At 40.1% G+C, this 14,081-nt stretch overlaps 1 protein-coding gene across 6 annotated transcripts in view; it reads left to right on the forward strand.

The window, feature by feature from the left end:
* VMP1 (vacuole membrane protein 1) overlaps window positions 1-13,827 on the forward strand; it is a 69,192-nt gene extending 55,365 nt beyond the window's left edge. For all 6 annotated transcript variants that reach the window (XM_074594271.1, XM_074594275.1, XM_074594276.1 and 3 more), the window contains exons 11-13: window positions 118-179; window positions 11,558-11,660; window positions 13,010-13,827. In XM_074594271.1, the coding sequence (XP_074450372.1) occupies window positions 118-179; window positions 11,558-11,660; window positions 13,010-13,153 (309 nt within the window). In that variant the 3' untranslated portion in view covers window positions 13,154-13,827. The remainder of the gene's footprint in view (window positions 1-117; window positions 180-11,557; window positions 11,661-13,009) is intronic.
* Window positions 13,828-14,081: the final 254 nt, after the last annotated feature.

The raw sequence follows: 14,081 nt of genomic DNA on the forward strand, positions 1-14,081 counted from the left end.
CTATGTGTGAGTGCTGGAGAAGCTGCTGGTTGGAAAGGAACATAAATTGTCGCAGCCCATTGTCTCTGCTTCCCTTTGGATCAAATGTTTCTCTAACTGATGTTTTCCTTCCTACAGAAACTTTTCGTTATTATAACATTCAGCAAACATATAGTGGAGCAGATGGTGTCCCTAATCGGGTGAGTAATTCTTTAACACAGTAATACCTTCACTTACTAAGTGGAAAAATACTGAAGGAGTTAAATTAGATGTGCTGAAAATTGTGCTTTGCTTCAAAGTGGAAGCTTCGGCCAACACGTTAATTTAAGTCTTATTTGCAACTTCATTCCTCACCTCAAAGGCTTCAAGTACTGCAAGAAGCATAACAGCATCGAAGGTCAGATGGCCTGAGTATGTGGTACCAACAGTTAACTTTCACCCAGAAATGTGATACGGCTCTTCCAGTTATAGGTTGCTACCCTTTTAGCTGCAAATAGACTGGGTTTTATGGACTTTCGTCAATGTTGTCGTGTGGTCCTATGACAAAAAGCATGAAAGAGCTGTTGTGATTTCTGCAGTGTCCCGAGATGGCAATAAACATCTTCCATAATTTGAACTACCTTCCACACTTAAAACATTAAATCTCTTCTAAAACGTCAGAATGAGAAATTCGGTATGTAGAGTTATATCCCCTTCTATTAAACTTGGTTTTTCATAGGAGAAACGACAGTTTTTCATGGATAAACTGTTCCTATTTTGAGAAAGTTTGTCTTTTACTTTTTTAGACTGAGTTCTTTAGCAATTGATTACTATTTTATTTTTAAGTGAAAATTTCAGTTTAAAAGAAGAAAACTAAGCAAAAACCCAGGTAACAACAAGGGCGGGGGCGGGGGGAGAAGACAATTAAAACAAATTACATGGTGCCTCAGTGGCTTTGAAGATTGGACACTGATGATGAAGTGCTAGATTTTTGCCTCATATCTACCTGTTCAGTCATGAAATTCTGTGTCGTTTTAAAATCCATCGTTGATGTTAACATTTCCTGCCTGGTAATCCAGCAAATAGCATCGCAACAGTCCCTCTCTAACCATGCAGAAGATTCCTAAACTGCTTGAATACAAACAAAGCATGCAACTTAATTAATTTAAACGTAGGCCACTAAATCAAATCATACGGATTTCATCAAAAATTCATGCTTAATTGTTCAAAGGAACAACTGTGTTCTTGGAAGGGATAAGCTGCTGCCTGTTTTCAGTACACTGACCACATTAATGTCAGGGATGCAGGTTTAAAGTTTTAAATGTGAGTCCCTAACATTTAAATAGAAAACTTTATTTTTCCATTTAATAATAGAAAAATTGGGGGGGTTGTTTTGGTTTCTTTATTTGTTTGTTTTGTGGTTTGTTTTTTTTAAACTAGATACCTAATATGGATCCATAAAATAAATGCTAAGGTGTTGCTAGTTTTCTGAGGTCTTTCGCTTGTTATATGGGGCAAACTGATTGACACCTTGCAATCCAAACTGTAGTAACGATTTTCACATAAAATCCCAAAAGCCACACTGCTCAAGAACAGTTTCAGGGGAGGGCTGTCTGGAAATCATTCCTTTTAAAATATGTAAACTTCAAGTAGTTAATGCTACACAAAGAACAAGGAGTGTCGGAAGAAACATTCTTAGAGCATTTCACTAATAAAACAAATCCTGACTTTATTACTTCCTGATCTTCTGATTGGGTGTCTGGGTTGTAACAAACTTCAAAATTAATTTGTTGCTTTGAACATTTTTTTTTTTTTTAAAAGAGAGAAATGTGGCTACTTTTAACCGTCATTAGTTACCTTTTCTTAGTATCAGTCACAGCAGACCATTTACTACTAGCTTTTGTTCAGCACGGCGACTAGGGCAGGTATATTTCCAAAGATTCACTCTCCTGCAAATCTTTCAGCCAAAACTAGTAGGTTTTTTCCTACTTCATCTGTCTTGGCGATAATTTTGCATTGAATTACTTCAAATCCATTCACAAGACCTCTGCTGGATTCAGATTTTATTAGACGGTTGATGTCAGAGTTAAAAAATGTTCTCGGGAGACAGTAAGATTTTTGGAATGTCCCGGTATCCTTGACTTCTCTCAAGCTGTCTGCTAGCATTACCTCATCAATTTCTTTTAGAGTGGAGTATAAAACATGTTAAACAAAAGCTCGCATTAAATCCCTTATTATTAAATTAAAATATAGTTCTATTTAATGGTCGGTAACTTTATTTTAATCGAATTCTAGCTGGCAAAATGACTTAAGACTTTTTTTTTGTCTGGGATATTGCTCTTAAACAATAGGAAATGTCTAAGCACAATACTTTAGAATAATGAACATATTAATATACAGGAGAACTCAAAGCTAGACAGAAGATTAAGTTATGAGATACAGTCTGAGAATATTTGATTTTATGAGCCAGAGAGAATTTCTGGAGAACTACATGAGCCTTAGTTAGAAAGCACAAATGATTCACCTGCAGAGCTTGCCCACAGTCGGGACTTGTTTACTTCTGGTGCTGGGTGCTGCTGGCATCCCACGCTCGCCCTGCCCTAACCGGGCTTTTTTAATATCATTTAGGGTAATTCGATTTTACAGTTTTGTCTAAGTCTCCGTTACAAAAGGATCATGAAATGCTCCTTATATTAATTAGAGAAAGAAAGGAAAATAAAACGTGGCAGGAAATCCAGAAGTTCTTTAGAAAAGATTTGTGGAAGCATTGGTGGTATCTAGTGTAGAAAACACAAAAAGGTAAGGAGGGTGGGTGGCAGTGGCGGCTGTGGTAGAAGGGACGAGGAGACATGGCTGGATTTAGGAACCTGAAGGCAGCGCGAGCCTTGGAAAGCAAAGCTGAGGAGGATTACAGAGATACTGGTAATTATCGACCTGTTCTACCAGCTAGTAGTTTGAAGTTGTATTGTTGCTGTCTAAAATGCTGGAAGCGGATAATGTTTTCTCTCAGCTTATATTTCATTCACAAGCTTTTGTGAGGAAAGGTGGTGTGTAAGAGTTTTTGTTGTATCCTGACACTTAAAGAAGAGTTTAACTTGCTGGTCGTCTGTGTAAAATACTTCCATGCTGGTTTTAGGCCAAACCTAGCCCACTTAAAATGTTTAATTATCATGGGTGTTGTGGGTTTTCTTTTGGCTCTTAAATCTTTCCATTTAATTTATTTTTTTTTTTTACCTACAGCTGCAGGATTGTTTATGAAGTCACACTGAGCATACTGCTTTTAAACACGATCATATTTTCTTTGAAGTGGCAGTTTCAAATGGGGATTAAGAATTCCCAGAAAACTACTAAAGAAATAATTCTCAAAGTACACACCATCCACAAAACTGCCATCAATTCTGGGTAAATGTTCAGAAAGAAAAAAAAAAAAATCTGATTTTTTTTATTTTTTAGTTCAGCATACTCTATTCTTATTTTGTGAAAATGAGCTAATAACTTTAGAACTTGAAGAGACATCTAAAAAATTCATAAACAGGTTTTATATAGCGTTAGACAGCACGTGGCCTTCACCTCAAGCGTCTGAACTCCAGAGGCACGTGGTGGCTGCGTCCCTTTTGGACAAATCCCACCCTTCCGGGAGGGAGATTCCCTCTGGCTGTCGTTAAGTTAATGATGAACTGCAGAAGGTCTTAATTACAGAGGCTGTGATAGCTACTCAGAGGGGAGGCGAGGGGAACTAGAAACTAATCTATTCAATTAACAAACTGAGTCAATAAACTAATTTGAAGTTTAAATAGAAGGCAGTGAAATGCATGTAAAAAAAAAATGGCATGCTTCCACAGATTTAAAAAAAAAAAAAAAAAATTTTTTTTTTTTTTTAAAGTTCATTTGTTAGTGCTACATCCGGTGGGTGAGGCGTGGTAACGCTGTGAGGTGTCATTCACCAAACTCTGAAAATCTGTCCCCAAATGTCAGTGCTTCTGAAGGGGTTTCTCAGCCTGGTGGTTTCTGTGGAGCACATTTTCATGCTTTCCAGCTCTGCAGGCCCGTTTGAACGGTTGCATGTCTTAAAGGAAAAACAGGTTTTGGGTAGCAGGTACTTGAAGCATTGCCTTGACAAACCAGTTTGCTGCTCTGTATTGTGCCATAATTTGCTTCACAACATAATCTCAGTTCATTCTCGTAAGGAGCGTGATGTTCCTTTCACCAGAAAAGTACAGATGAAATCATGGTGACTGATGTAACTGGAAACTTTGCTTAAAGATTGTCTATTTTTTTCCAAAAGTATTTTACAATATAGGTTTAGGTTATTTCTTTAGAGTGTAAGTCAAGAAGCTACAGTGATAGAAAGGGCTGCACCAGAAATCAGTTGTCCTGCGGTGGAAGAGCCCTGTTTTGATGGACATTGTGCCATGTGACTGGGTTTTTTGGGTGTGTTCACCAAGGTTTGAGGCCACAGCGTGGCCTCTGCTGGTGCCTCTCCCCGGCGTCCCATCACTCTGCCTGGGCAGAGCAGAAGCAAAGGAGCCAGCGCAGCCTCCCAGCCGCATCTTCTGACCTGCTGGACCTTTGTTTTGTGCGAGAAAGTCCATCTCCTGTTGAACTGGCGTCTTCCTTAAAGGATATTTGGAAAAATAGGTTCCAATCAATATTTAAAATAAAACCCGTGTGGTAGAGTTCAACCGAAAATAACCTGGAGTGGCTGAGAACATGGGTAACTGAGCAGTGACTTCAAAATCTCCTGAAATAAATCCTCCTGGAAGGTTATACCAATACACCTGACACTTCTTGGTACAGTAAATCAACGGCTCTCCTCCCACAGGCGTATCAGAAACCTGTGGGACTGTGCCCTCATCACACACCCTGCACACAATGGAGCAGCGCTGCACAAAACAAGGCTTTAGCGGCTTGAAAGGGACACAGATGTGGGTGAAATTTGAGTAGCTTTGGTGTTGAAAACCTTCCAGTGGATCACAACAGAATTATAAAAGTTTATTTGCAAAGGGCCTGTAGGATTTAACTCCGAGCAAGCAAGCTTTTTTAATAAATTCTGTACAGAAATAGTGCTCTATCTTTAAAATACAAGAAGTTTCCTTACAAAGAGCGATGCTGAGCAGAGTTAGGAACCAGAAGTACAGAGATGTTACAATTCCTATTTTTGAAAGCATTGATTTTAACGTAACAGAATGTCACGAGAAAAAAATGTTTTGCAGGCAGCTTGGTTAACGTGGCTACTGGAGCGTAGCTCTAGGTATAAATGACGTCAAACGTGTAACGATTTTAGCTTAGTAATCTTCAAATAAGATATTTTCTTCCTTCATCCCGTAAAGCCAGGGGAATCTGCCAAGTAGCCTTTTAACCCCCCAAAATGTTTTGGTTGATCCTGACCATAAACCAGATTTATTTTCTGCCGTTTTAGAGACGCTGAACGCAGATAACATCTGAGTTTGATGGAATGTTCTGGGGCCGAGGTGGCGATGCTGGAGGCTGAGGGCTGCCGTTAGTGCCGGGTTGTGTCAGGGATGCTCCCGGGAGCCGGGGACCGGGTTTGTGGCAGCATCATCTCCTGGGGAGCCCGGAGCTCCACTGAGTCACTGCGGGTCCTGTATGGCCCAGCCTCGGGAAAAGGATGGTTTAAATACTGTGAGAATCTTTATCAGCACAGGAAATGACAGCTCATTAAAATACTAACCGTTAAGCCTGTTTAGATCACTGTCTGGAAAAAAATTAACCGTTGAAGGTTCAGATAACTTGCAGGAAGAAAGGTGCTCTGTTTTAGACAGTGAACAACGCAGAACCCAAGTTAATCAGCTTTGCTAATTGCCCAGTGGCATCAAAGTATTTCCGTTGGGATCTATTTTTCAGTGGTTTATAAAATGTCTAATTTTCAAAGAAGCTGATGCCATCCTGGAGCAAAACTTGCAGTTTCTTTTGAGGGAGGGATGGCTAAAATAACCAATACACCAATGCCTTATTGCTTTTGAGCTGCTGGATGGATTTTTCTTGTGTTCTTACAAGGGAATGGAGGAATTGTGAATCTAGTAGAGAGGAGCTCTGTGTGGGAGGAATGGCTGTCGGGTGTGATGATTTAACGATGTTTTGCATAATTGCTCTGAAGGTGAAAGCTTTGGCCCTGTGGCCTAGCTGTCAATAGCTAATCTGGTTTAAAGAAATTCTTTTAAAAAAGAAGCGTTGGGGGTAGCGGGAGGGAAGCCCCCGTCCCAGCACGCTCCCTCCTGCCTGTGTGACATTCCGCGGTGCCCCTGAGCTCCCTTTTTTGTGGCAGGGGATAATCCCCGGCCTTGGGCGGGCGAGATGCCGCCTGTGCGCGGGGCTGGCGCCGGCAAAACGAACCCACAGTGATATTTTCCTCTTAGTTTGGTTTTCTGTTGTTTCAAAATTTCTTTGGCTGTTGTCTTCAGTTTGAATCGTGGTGCTGGCGTTTCCTAAAAGACTGGTTTTTCTCCAGCTGGACTAGCCCAAATAGCCGAATCCGAGCAAAATGTCTATGGCACTGTTTGTCCCCAGACCCCGAGAGGGTCCGGGCAAGGACAGAGTGTGCGTGCCAGGGATGACCAAACCGGTCCCCCACTTCACACTTCAATGGTTTTTCCAAATTAACAGCTGTGGATATTAGAGAGATCATCCATAAACCGGGGTTGTGACTCAATATTGCATCACCTTGCCGAGCTGGCGGGCTCCAGCCTGGGAGCCCGGTGACCTCTTCGCACCGTCCATTCAATTCCTGTGGTTCTTGCTGCCCTTCAGATTATTATTTCCATGATAAAATGGACTTCTGGGGGTTTAAACCTGCCGCGCTTAGTGTTTCTTGATCATCCCAACCGAGGTCCTGATTCCAGTTGTTCATGTGAGCTGCTGCATTGGGTATAAAATTCAGAACTGAGTGCCACTGAACTTTGTGTTTAATTTCAGTCTCCGTCAGAATAAATGGAGTTTAAGGACTGCTTAGAGTTAATCATCTGCTTAATCATCACTGGCTCTTAGAGGCCTCTTACAAATGAGAAAGTTTCATTAGCGGTAAAACCCCACCGTATTAATGTTCCCAAAGTGTGGGCCTGAAGTGACAGCTTCAGTGTTTCTTGAAAATACTTGCTAATTCTGACACTTCTCTCTGGAAAAATAGATGAATATGCTCATCTGCAGAAGTTTTTTATAAGATGGGAACTTCTCATCGTAAATATGTCCTGGACTGATAAACTTTTTTTTTTTTTTTTGTGAAATGTTAGTGCAATGATACTAAAATGCAGCATTTGGCCCAGCTTATAATTAGGGGAGTGTTCACAACCTCTAAAAGCATAGGTCGGGAAATTTCAATAACTCCAGGGTAACCCATACTCTTAAAGATCCGGTAAGATGAAAAATCTGCCTTTCAAAAGTGCAAATATAATGATTACATGGTTTTAAAGAAATATTTTTAATACTAGTAAAAATGCAGCTGACTGAAGTGCTGAATCACTTTCTACTTTCTGTTAAGCTGGCGCAGGGAAAATACCTTTATTTTTTTCTCCTCTCGCTTTGGTGCTTTATCCATTGAGAAAACACTTCCCTGTTCTTCCAAAGATCCTGTTAAAAATATCAGTTTCCCCAAAATCCTCCCTGCCACTTCATGACTAGTGACAGGCGTTTGAGGGTCAAATACTGATAGCCGTTCTTTAAAAAGCAAACTAATAAGCTGTACAGTGTATTTTAATAAATACAGTTTTGCTGTAACTGGAATAGAAGTTTTCGGGCTCAGACTGGCAGAATCTGTACTTTGTTGGTGTCATTTTGAAACTAATCCTAGAAGAACTTTGCTGAATCTCGGTAGTGCGGTGCTTCAGATAGATGTGAAGTTGTTTTATTTGTTGGGGGAAAAAAAAAACTATATAATTTTTCATTTGGATAGAAATCGTGGCTCTTAGGTTAAAAAAGGAAAAATCAAAAATGCATCTTTTTAATTACAAATACTAGGTAATACTTCTGAAAACAGGCTCCAACAGTGGTTTTTTTCAGTGAAGCAAAATTCTTAATGGGTGTTTATGTTGTATTAGAATGCAGGTAATGTTTTTTACTAAAATGTTATGATTTTAATGAATTTAGGCTGTGCCAAAAGCTAGTGCAATTTTTTGGAAGTCTGTTTTCAGTTTCAATTCCTTCTGAAACATTCCATTTTAGCAGATGATCAGAACGAATTAAAACAAAAATTGGTGTTTAATGTTAACTGTTCTCTAAAATTTCTTCTGAATCAAAATTTCTTCAGAGGTTTTTTTTCCTCAAAAAAAAAAAAATCCAAAGCATTTTTTTTCTCAATCTTCTGGTAAAACCGTGGCTGGTCTCTTTGGTTTTCTAACGAATTTTGTTGAAAGGACGGAATACACGAGAGCGGCACCTTTATTCCTAACAGAGCACCCTTGTTGCTGATGAACTGCAAAATTCATTAATAATAATAGCAACTAGTGAAATGTATTTCAGTGCTTATTTTGACAGATAACTCATAGGGATTTTTTTATTTATTTATTTTTTTAAATTGAAGTCCTAAAGCAGCTCACTAAGAGCTACCTTTTAAGCTTTCAAGGTTGTGTGTTTGGGGGTTTTTTAATGTGTTTTGGTTTGGCAGACAGAGACTACAAAGTGCGGAGCAGCTAAATTCTGTTGCACACTGAGTCCTTTTATTTTCCTATCTGTTCATATTCTTTGTTTGAAAGACAATCGGTTTGATGCTCAAAGGAAAATGCCAGGAATTGGGTTTATTCTACGAGCGGGGTTATCTTCCAGCATCTTCCCTGGTTGGGTGGGAGGTGCAAACAGGCCTGTGGTTGGCATCAGCGGGGTTCGAAGGTGCATCTCAAAGTCATTGGGACGTGGCACAGAATTATGATGCAAAACCGGTCCCTTTGCCCCTGTACCTGCGCCCAGTGCCAGTGTCACCCTCCAAAAGTCACAGCGAAGCTGTCCCCCTCCGCCTTTGATGAGAACAGGGTTAGTCAGCTCAACCCCACTAGGTCTGGGGGGGTACCACTCATTTTTTGTAATTAAATAAAATGAAAACTGATTTTTTTTTTTTAAGACTTAGACCTACGGTGATGTCTGCAGTTTGTATATTAGGTGACACGTAGGTTACCTGGTTGATTAAATGATTGAATTTTGTTGAGAGGGTACAAGTAACTAATATTGTCCCACTGGAATGGGATTTCAAAAATTTGAGTCCTAGTGCTGTGGGTTCGTGATTTTCTAGATGTTACTGTGTTTTATTTTGCTCCTTATTTAAATTTATGCACATTTTTTCGGTATTAAAGTCTCTGCGAATGTGCAAAACATGGCAGACTTTTAGAAACCAAGGTCCTTGCATTCAGGATCTCACAGTTCTTCAGAATGGCTGTACTAAAATGAATGTTGTGCACTTGGTTCTCAGCCATGCTGACACAAGAAAAAAAAATAGAAAAAAATAGGAAAATAGAATACAAAAGAAAAAAAAAAAGAATACTTTTAATGAAAAAAAATTTGAAATACAGCGTTGATGCACCAGGATCTCCTCAAGCCACCTGAACTTGGGTTTTGTGTTTGTTGTGTTGGTTAGTGCTAATTGGACACTGACTTTGTTCGGTTTTCAGAAAAAAAATGGAGGCATTAGAAGAACCATTCTGTTAATCATTCATCTCTCATCATTTAAATATTCCTCGTTTCATAATGATGCAGAAGTTTAAACTATTGCCTTTCCGTAGCTTTTTCCGGGCTTCCAAGTGTGGTTTGACAAAGAAACCTTGAAAACGTAACTCATTTTTAAAACTGTGACTCGTCCTGATCAGCGAGTCATTAGGAGAATTTTTACCACGAGGAAAGTCAGCTTCGGAAGGGACGGCTCTGAAAAGCTGGAAACCTTTTGTAAAGGTTGACACACTCTTGTGTAAAATGTGTAATAGTCTGTAGAGTCTGTAACAGGGCTTTAGTCTCGCCTCTTTTTTTTTTTTTTTTCCTCTTTTTTTTTGCTGAAATTTTACCAGTCCAGGCACAGAATTTACTCACCCGTTTGTATCATCGTGATGGTGAATCATAAGGGAAGCAATCTTTTTCTTGTAAATATGTTAAAAAAAAATATTTGCCCCTGGCTATTGAAGGAAATAGATTTAGCAGAGGAGAACGAGCTCCTTAGTTTCTTCGGTCATAAATTCTTAAGATTAGAAAGGTGTTATTTTATAATTGGGCCTTATCCTGGAAAAGGGAATATTGTGTCAAATCAGGAGGAAAATAATTTTAGAGATCCAGCCCTCCGGTAGCAATTGTGGTCATTCGGAGAGGAGACAGTCAGTTTGTAAAACTGTCTGTGTGTATCGTGGTGTATTAAGTGTGTTTTTACCAAATCCTCCCTGGAGTAGGAGTGTGAAGAATCAAAACTGCAGGGCTCAAATTCAGGTGACTTGTTTTAATGTAGAAGACTGTGTTAGTTTCTTTAAAATTACCAAAAAAAATAAAATTTCTGTTCTCTTTGAAATTAAAACGGGGTTTGTCGCCAATGGGAAGCCTCCCGTGGACAGGGTGGGGGGCGGTGGATGGAACTTGGGGAGCCCTCGGACCCCGCGTGTCCTCCCACCGCACAGCTCAGCTGGTGGCGTCGCCAGGGGGAATTCCTCCTCTATAGGATTTATTTATTATTTAAGTGTCATGGCAATTATTAAAGCTCCTTGGACCTCCTGCTAAATAGCACAGTGCGTAGATTTGATGAAAAATTACCCCCGTTGGTTTTGATTAAAGTCTGGCGGGGCTGGGGTGTTCGGAGGTTGGAGCTGTGGGGGTCTGACACCCTCCTGCCCCAGAGGTGGGAGAGGAGCCGCATCCGTCGTCTTTGTGAGGTTAACGTAAGAACAAGGTGTTCAGTAACGTATTGTAGCTTTTGTGCAAGTCATCTGCCATAAACCATGGCATGATTCAGAGCAGGGTTCATAGTTCCTTCTTTGTTCCTTTGTTAATCACTGACTCGGGGGAGGCGCCTGCAGAATTTGCTAATGCATTCTTTTTGGGGAAGGATGACGCACAGATTGTCCTAATAAGGACTTAGTTTGAGAAAGGGGCCGTCTTCTTTGAGAAGACAGGGGCAAGTCATAGGGCGAGCAGTTTCTTTTTTAACTGGGGGATGACACAAGCACAAGTCATTTCCTTATTAATCGGTTCAAACCAGTTCTTACAGGAACTGCTGGTGATAAATGTGGGACTTCTCAGAAGTCATTCATTTTCTTCCCCGCGCTGCCCCGGTGCACAGCCCCAGCTGCCTTCTCCCTGCCCCGAAGGAACTGCTCCAGCTCACAGCAGCGCGTTCACACTGCTTTCCTCGCAAAGATATTTTTTTTTCTTTTTAAGCACTTTTTGAGGATCTGGGGAACTATGTCCCTTTCAGAAGTGTCAGCTAAAAAGATGAAATACACTTTATGTCATGGTTATCTGCTGTCTCTAGCAGCGATGCCCCCCTGAGCTGTAGCTCAAGCTGAACTTTGTTCTGATTGGGTCAAAGTGGTAAGTTTCGGGGAAAAAAAAAAATATCTTTTTTTTGTTTTTTTTTTTTTTCTCCCCTATTTTGTCATGTTCTCTGGGATGAACTTTGCATCAGTGCTATTCCAAGTGTAGGTCCTTCTCTTCAGAAGCCATTTCAAGAATATTTGGAAGCTCAGAGGATAAAACTCCACCACAGAGCTGACAGCGGCGTGCCGCAGGTAAGAGCCTCTCTGCCTCCCTCCCCAGGTAATTGTTCCCTTCTCTAGCTGTCTTTCGACTCCCCAGGTTTCCCGATGTAACCTGTTTTTCAAAGATTTGCAGTAGGCCAGGGCATAGGTAAAAATCTCACTTTAAAAGCAACCTGGGAATTAAAAATAATGCTGTAATTGTATGCAACTGGGCTTAAACCTCTTGGAGAATAAAGCAAACAAGAAGGCAAGACCGATGGCACGTTTGCCTCTGTATCAGCTGCCTAATTTGAAAGAGAAGTTTAAGCAGAAAAAAGTTGCGCTTACATGTGAAAGGGTAACAGCCCCTGTACAGCATCAGCACTTCAGGAGCCAGTCGGGTCTGTGGCGTAATGGCCAGTAAGAGAACCAAAATCCCGAAGCCTTTAGCCTTTGAAAGGAAAAGAAAAACACGGTGTTTAGAAGCCGGTACAAAGGGGCAGAAGTGTCCTCTCATACAAAAAAAAAAAAAAAGTATTTTAAGAAACAAAGGTATTTTAAAAAACATACCCTGAATTTTCAGTGGGGACAAAGCAACTTTGCCATGGAATTCCTTAGAATAGTAAGGCATTTTTAGATAAAATCCGTTAATCTACCTCACATTTCACATGTAATACTTGTAGCTCCTTATAAATGTTTCTTTGCCCATTTCTTACCACGAAAGAGACTAAATTAGGGAGGACCAGGCTGGAAGAACGAAATATGCAGATTCCATTTATGCACATTAAAGTCGGTTTTGTGCAGTGCGTTGCTGCCCTCCTTTGACAAAAACCTACAAGTTAAGCTTGATGTGACAGAAAAGGCTGGAAGTGGGACCGGCAGGGTCACGGCAGTAACTTCTAGTGACACCAGAAGAATCGGCTGCTAATTGGAAGATAACGCAGTATATGCAGTTTAGGGGAAAAAAAACCATCGTTAACCAATGACCATATTGTTTTCTTTGCAAGGAACATGACAGGGAATGACAGTCAGGGGTTGCTAATCCCGAACTTTTATGAATTGTTAGCAGACACAAAACAATACGAGGAGTAATAAATCACTTCACGCGCACACTAGTAACGATCAAGGATCCCTCGGCTGCCCTGCGGCGTATTTGGCAAGACCTCCTGCATTGTCTTCCAAGGGACTAAACTCAGCTTTACAGAGGGACCTGCAGGAATCCTGTCAGCTCGCACTTGGTTCCTGTTTTTAATTTGATAAATTACATAACAATAATAATAATACTATAAAAAAAAAAAAAGGGCTAGGCTTTTCCCTCTCACCCAGAAAATGGAGAATTCTCCGTCGTGCTGTCCACTAATCTTCATTTCCCTCCTTCTGTTTTGTCTTTGTCTCTTCAGGGGGAAAACTGGCTATCATGGATGTTCGAAAAATTGGTGATTGTCATGGTTTGTTATTTTATCTTATCTATAATCAACTCCATGGCCCAAAGCTATGCCAAACGGCTGCAACAGAAGATGTACTCGGAAGAAAAAACCAAATGAGCCTGGAAAAAAAAAACCTTGGAATGGGTTTTAGCAGACACAAAAAAATGACACATCTTTCCATATGTTTAAAAATCAGCATTATTCAAAACGTGGGAAAACTTTTTAACATCAATTTTCAACTATTACAAGTTTCTATCTAATTTTGAAAGTAATTTGGATATTAGAGCAGACGTTTCATTGACAAACTTATAAATGTTAAGGTAAGGTATAAATGCCTTCCAAGTCTGAGTTGTATTATACAGGATGGACAACGTGATGTTAAATGCCGTTTAACACGAATGTTGTCCATCCAAATTACTTCCAAAACCGATGATTTAACGCTCTCCATTTCCTGATTTAACTTCAGACCGACCCAAGGGTAACTTTTTCTTTTGAAGGGTGGCTGTTTTGCTTTTTTCCATAACTTTCAAGACCATGAAAATGTATATAAATGAGTACAGATCGGATAGAAACTGTTGCATGTCCCTCCTGGTAAGGCTGTTCCATCTGAACTCTCCAGTGTCCCGCTGCGTTGCACGTGCTCTCGGTTGGAAACGCCACCCTCTTAAACATCATGATGTTAGCAGAGATGGTTGATGTCAAAATGCCGAAGCTGACATTTTTTTTTATTCTGTATATTTAGAATGAAGTTAAGATAAAACTTTATAAAGTCATCTTTGATCATTCCAGAATTTCTTGTGTCAGTCTTTTTAAGCTGTTCCTTTTCCTCTCCACTTTTGTATGCTCAGTTACTTTAGTTTCTTTATTAAGCCTTAATCCCACAAATCGCATGCTTTACTCATCCTTCCTGCACAAACGGTGCTGAAGCCCTTTGTTCTTTTTTTTTTTTTTTTTTTATCTTTTTTCTTAAGAACTTCTTACTTAGCAGAAGGAAGTAGAAAGCAGATCACTTGCTTGAAGTGTGGCTCACTGCTTAAAATAGGCA

This window comes from Larus michahellis, chromosome 7 (assembly GCF_964199755.1).
Source record: "Larus michahellis chromosome 7, bLarMic1.1, whole genome shotgun sequence".
Lineage (NCBI taxonomy): Eukaryota > Metazoa > Chordata > Aves > Charadriiformes > Laridae > Larus > Larus michahellis.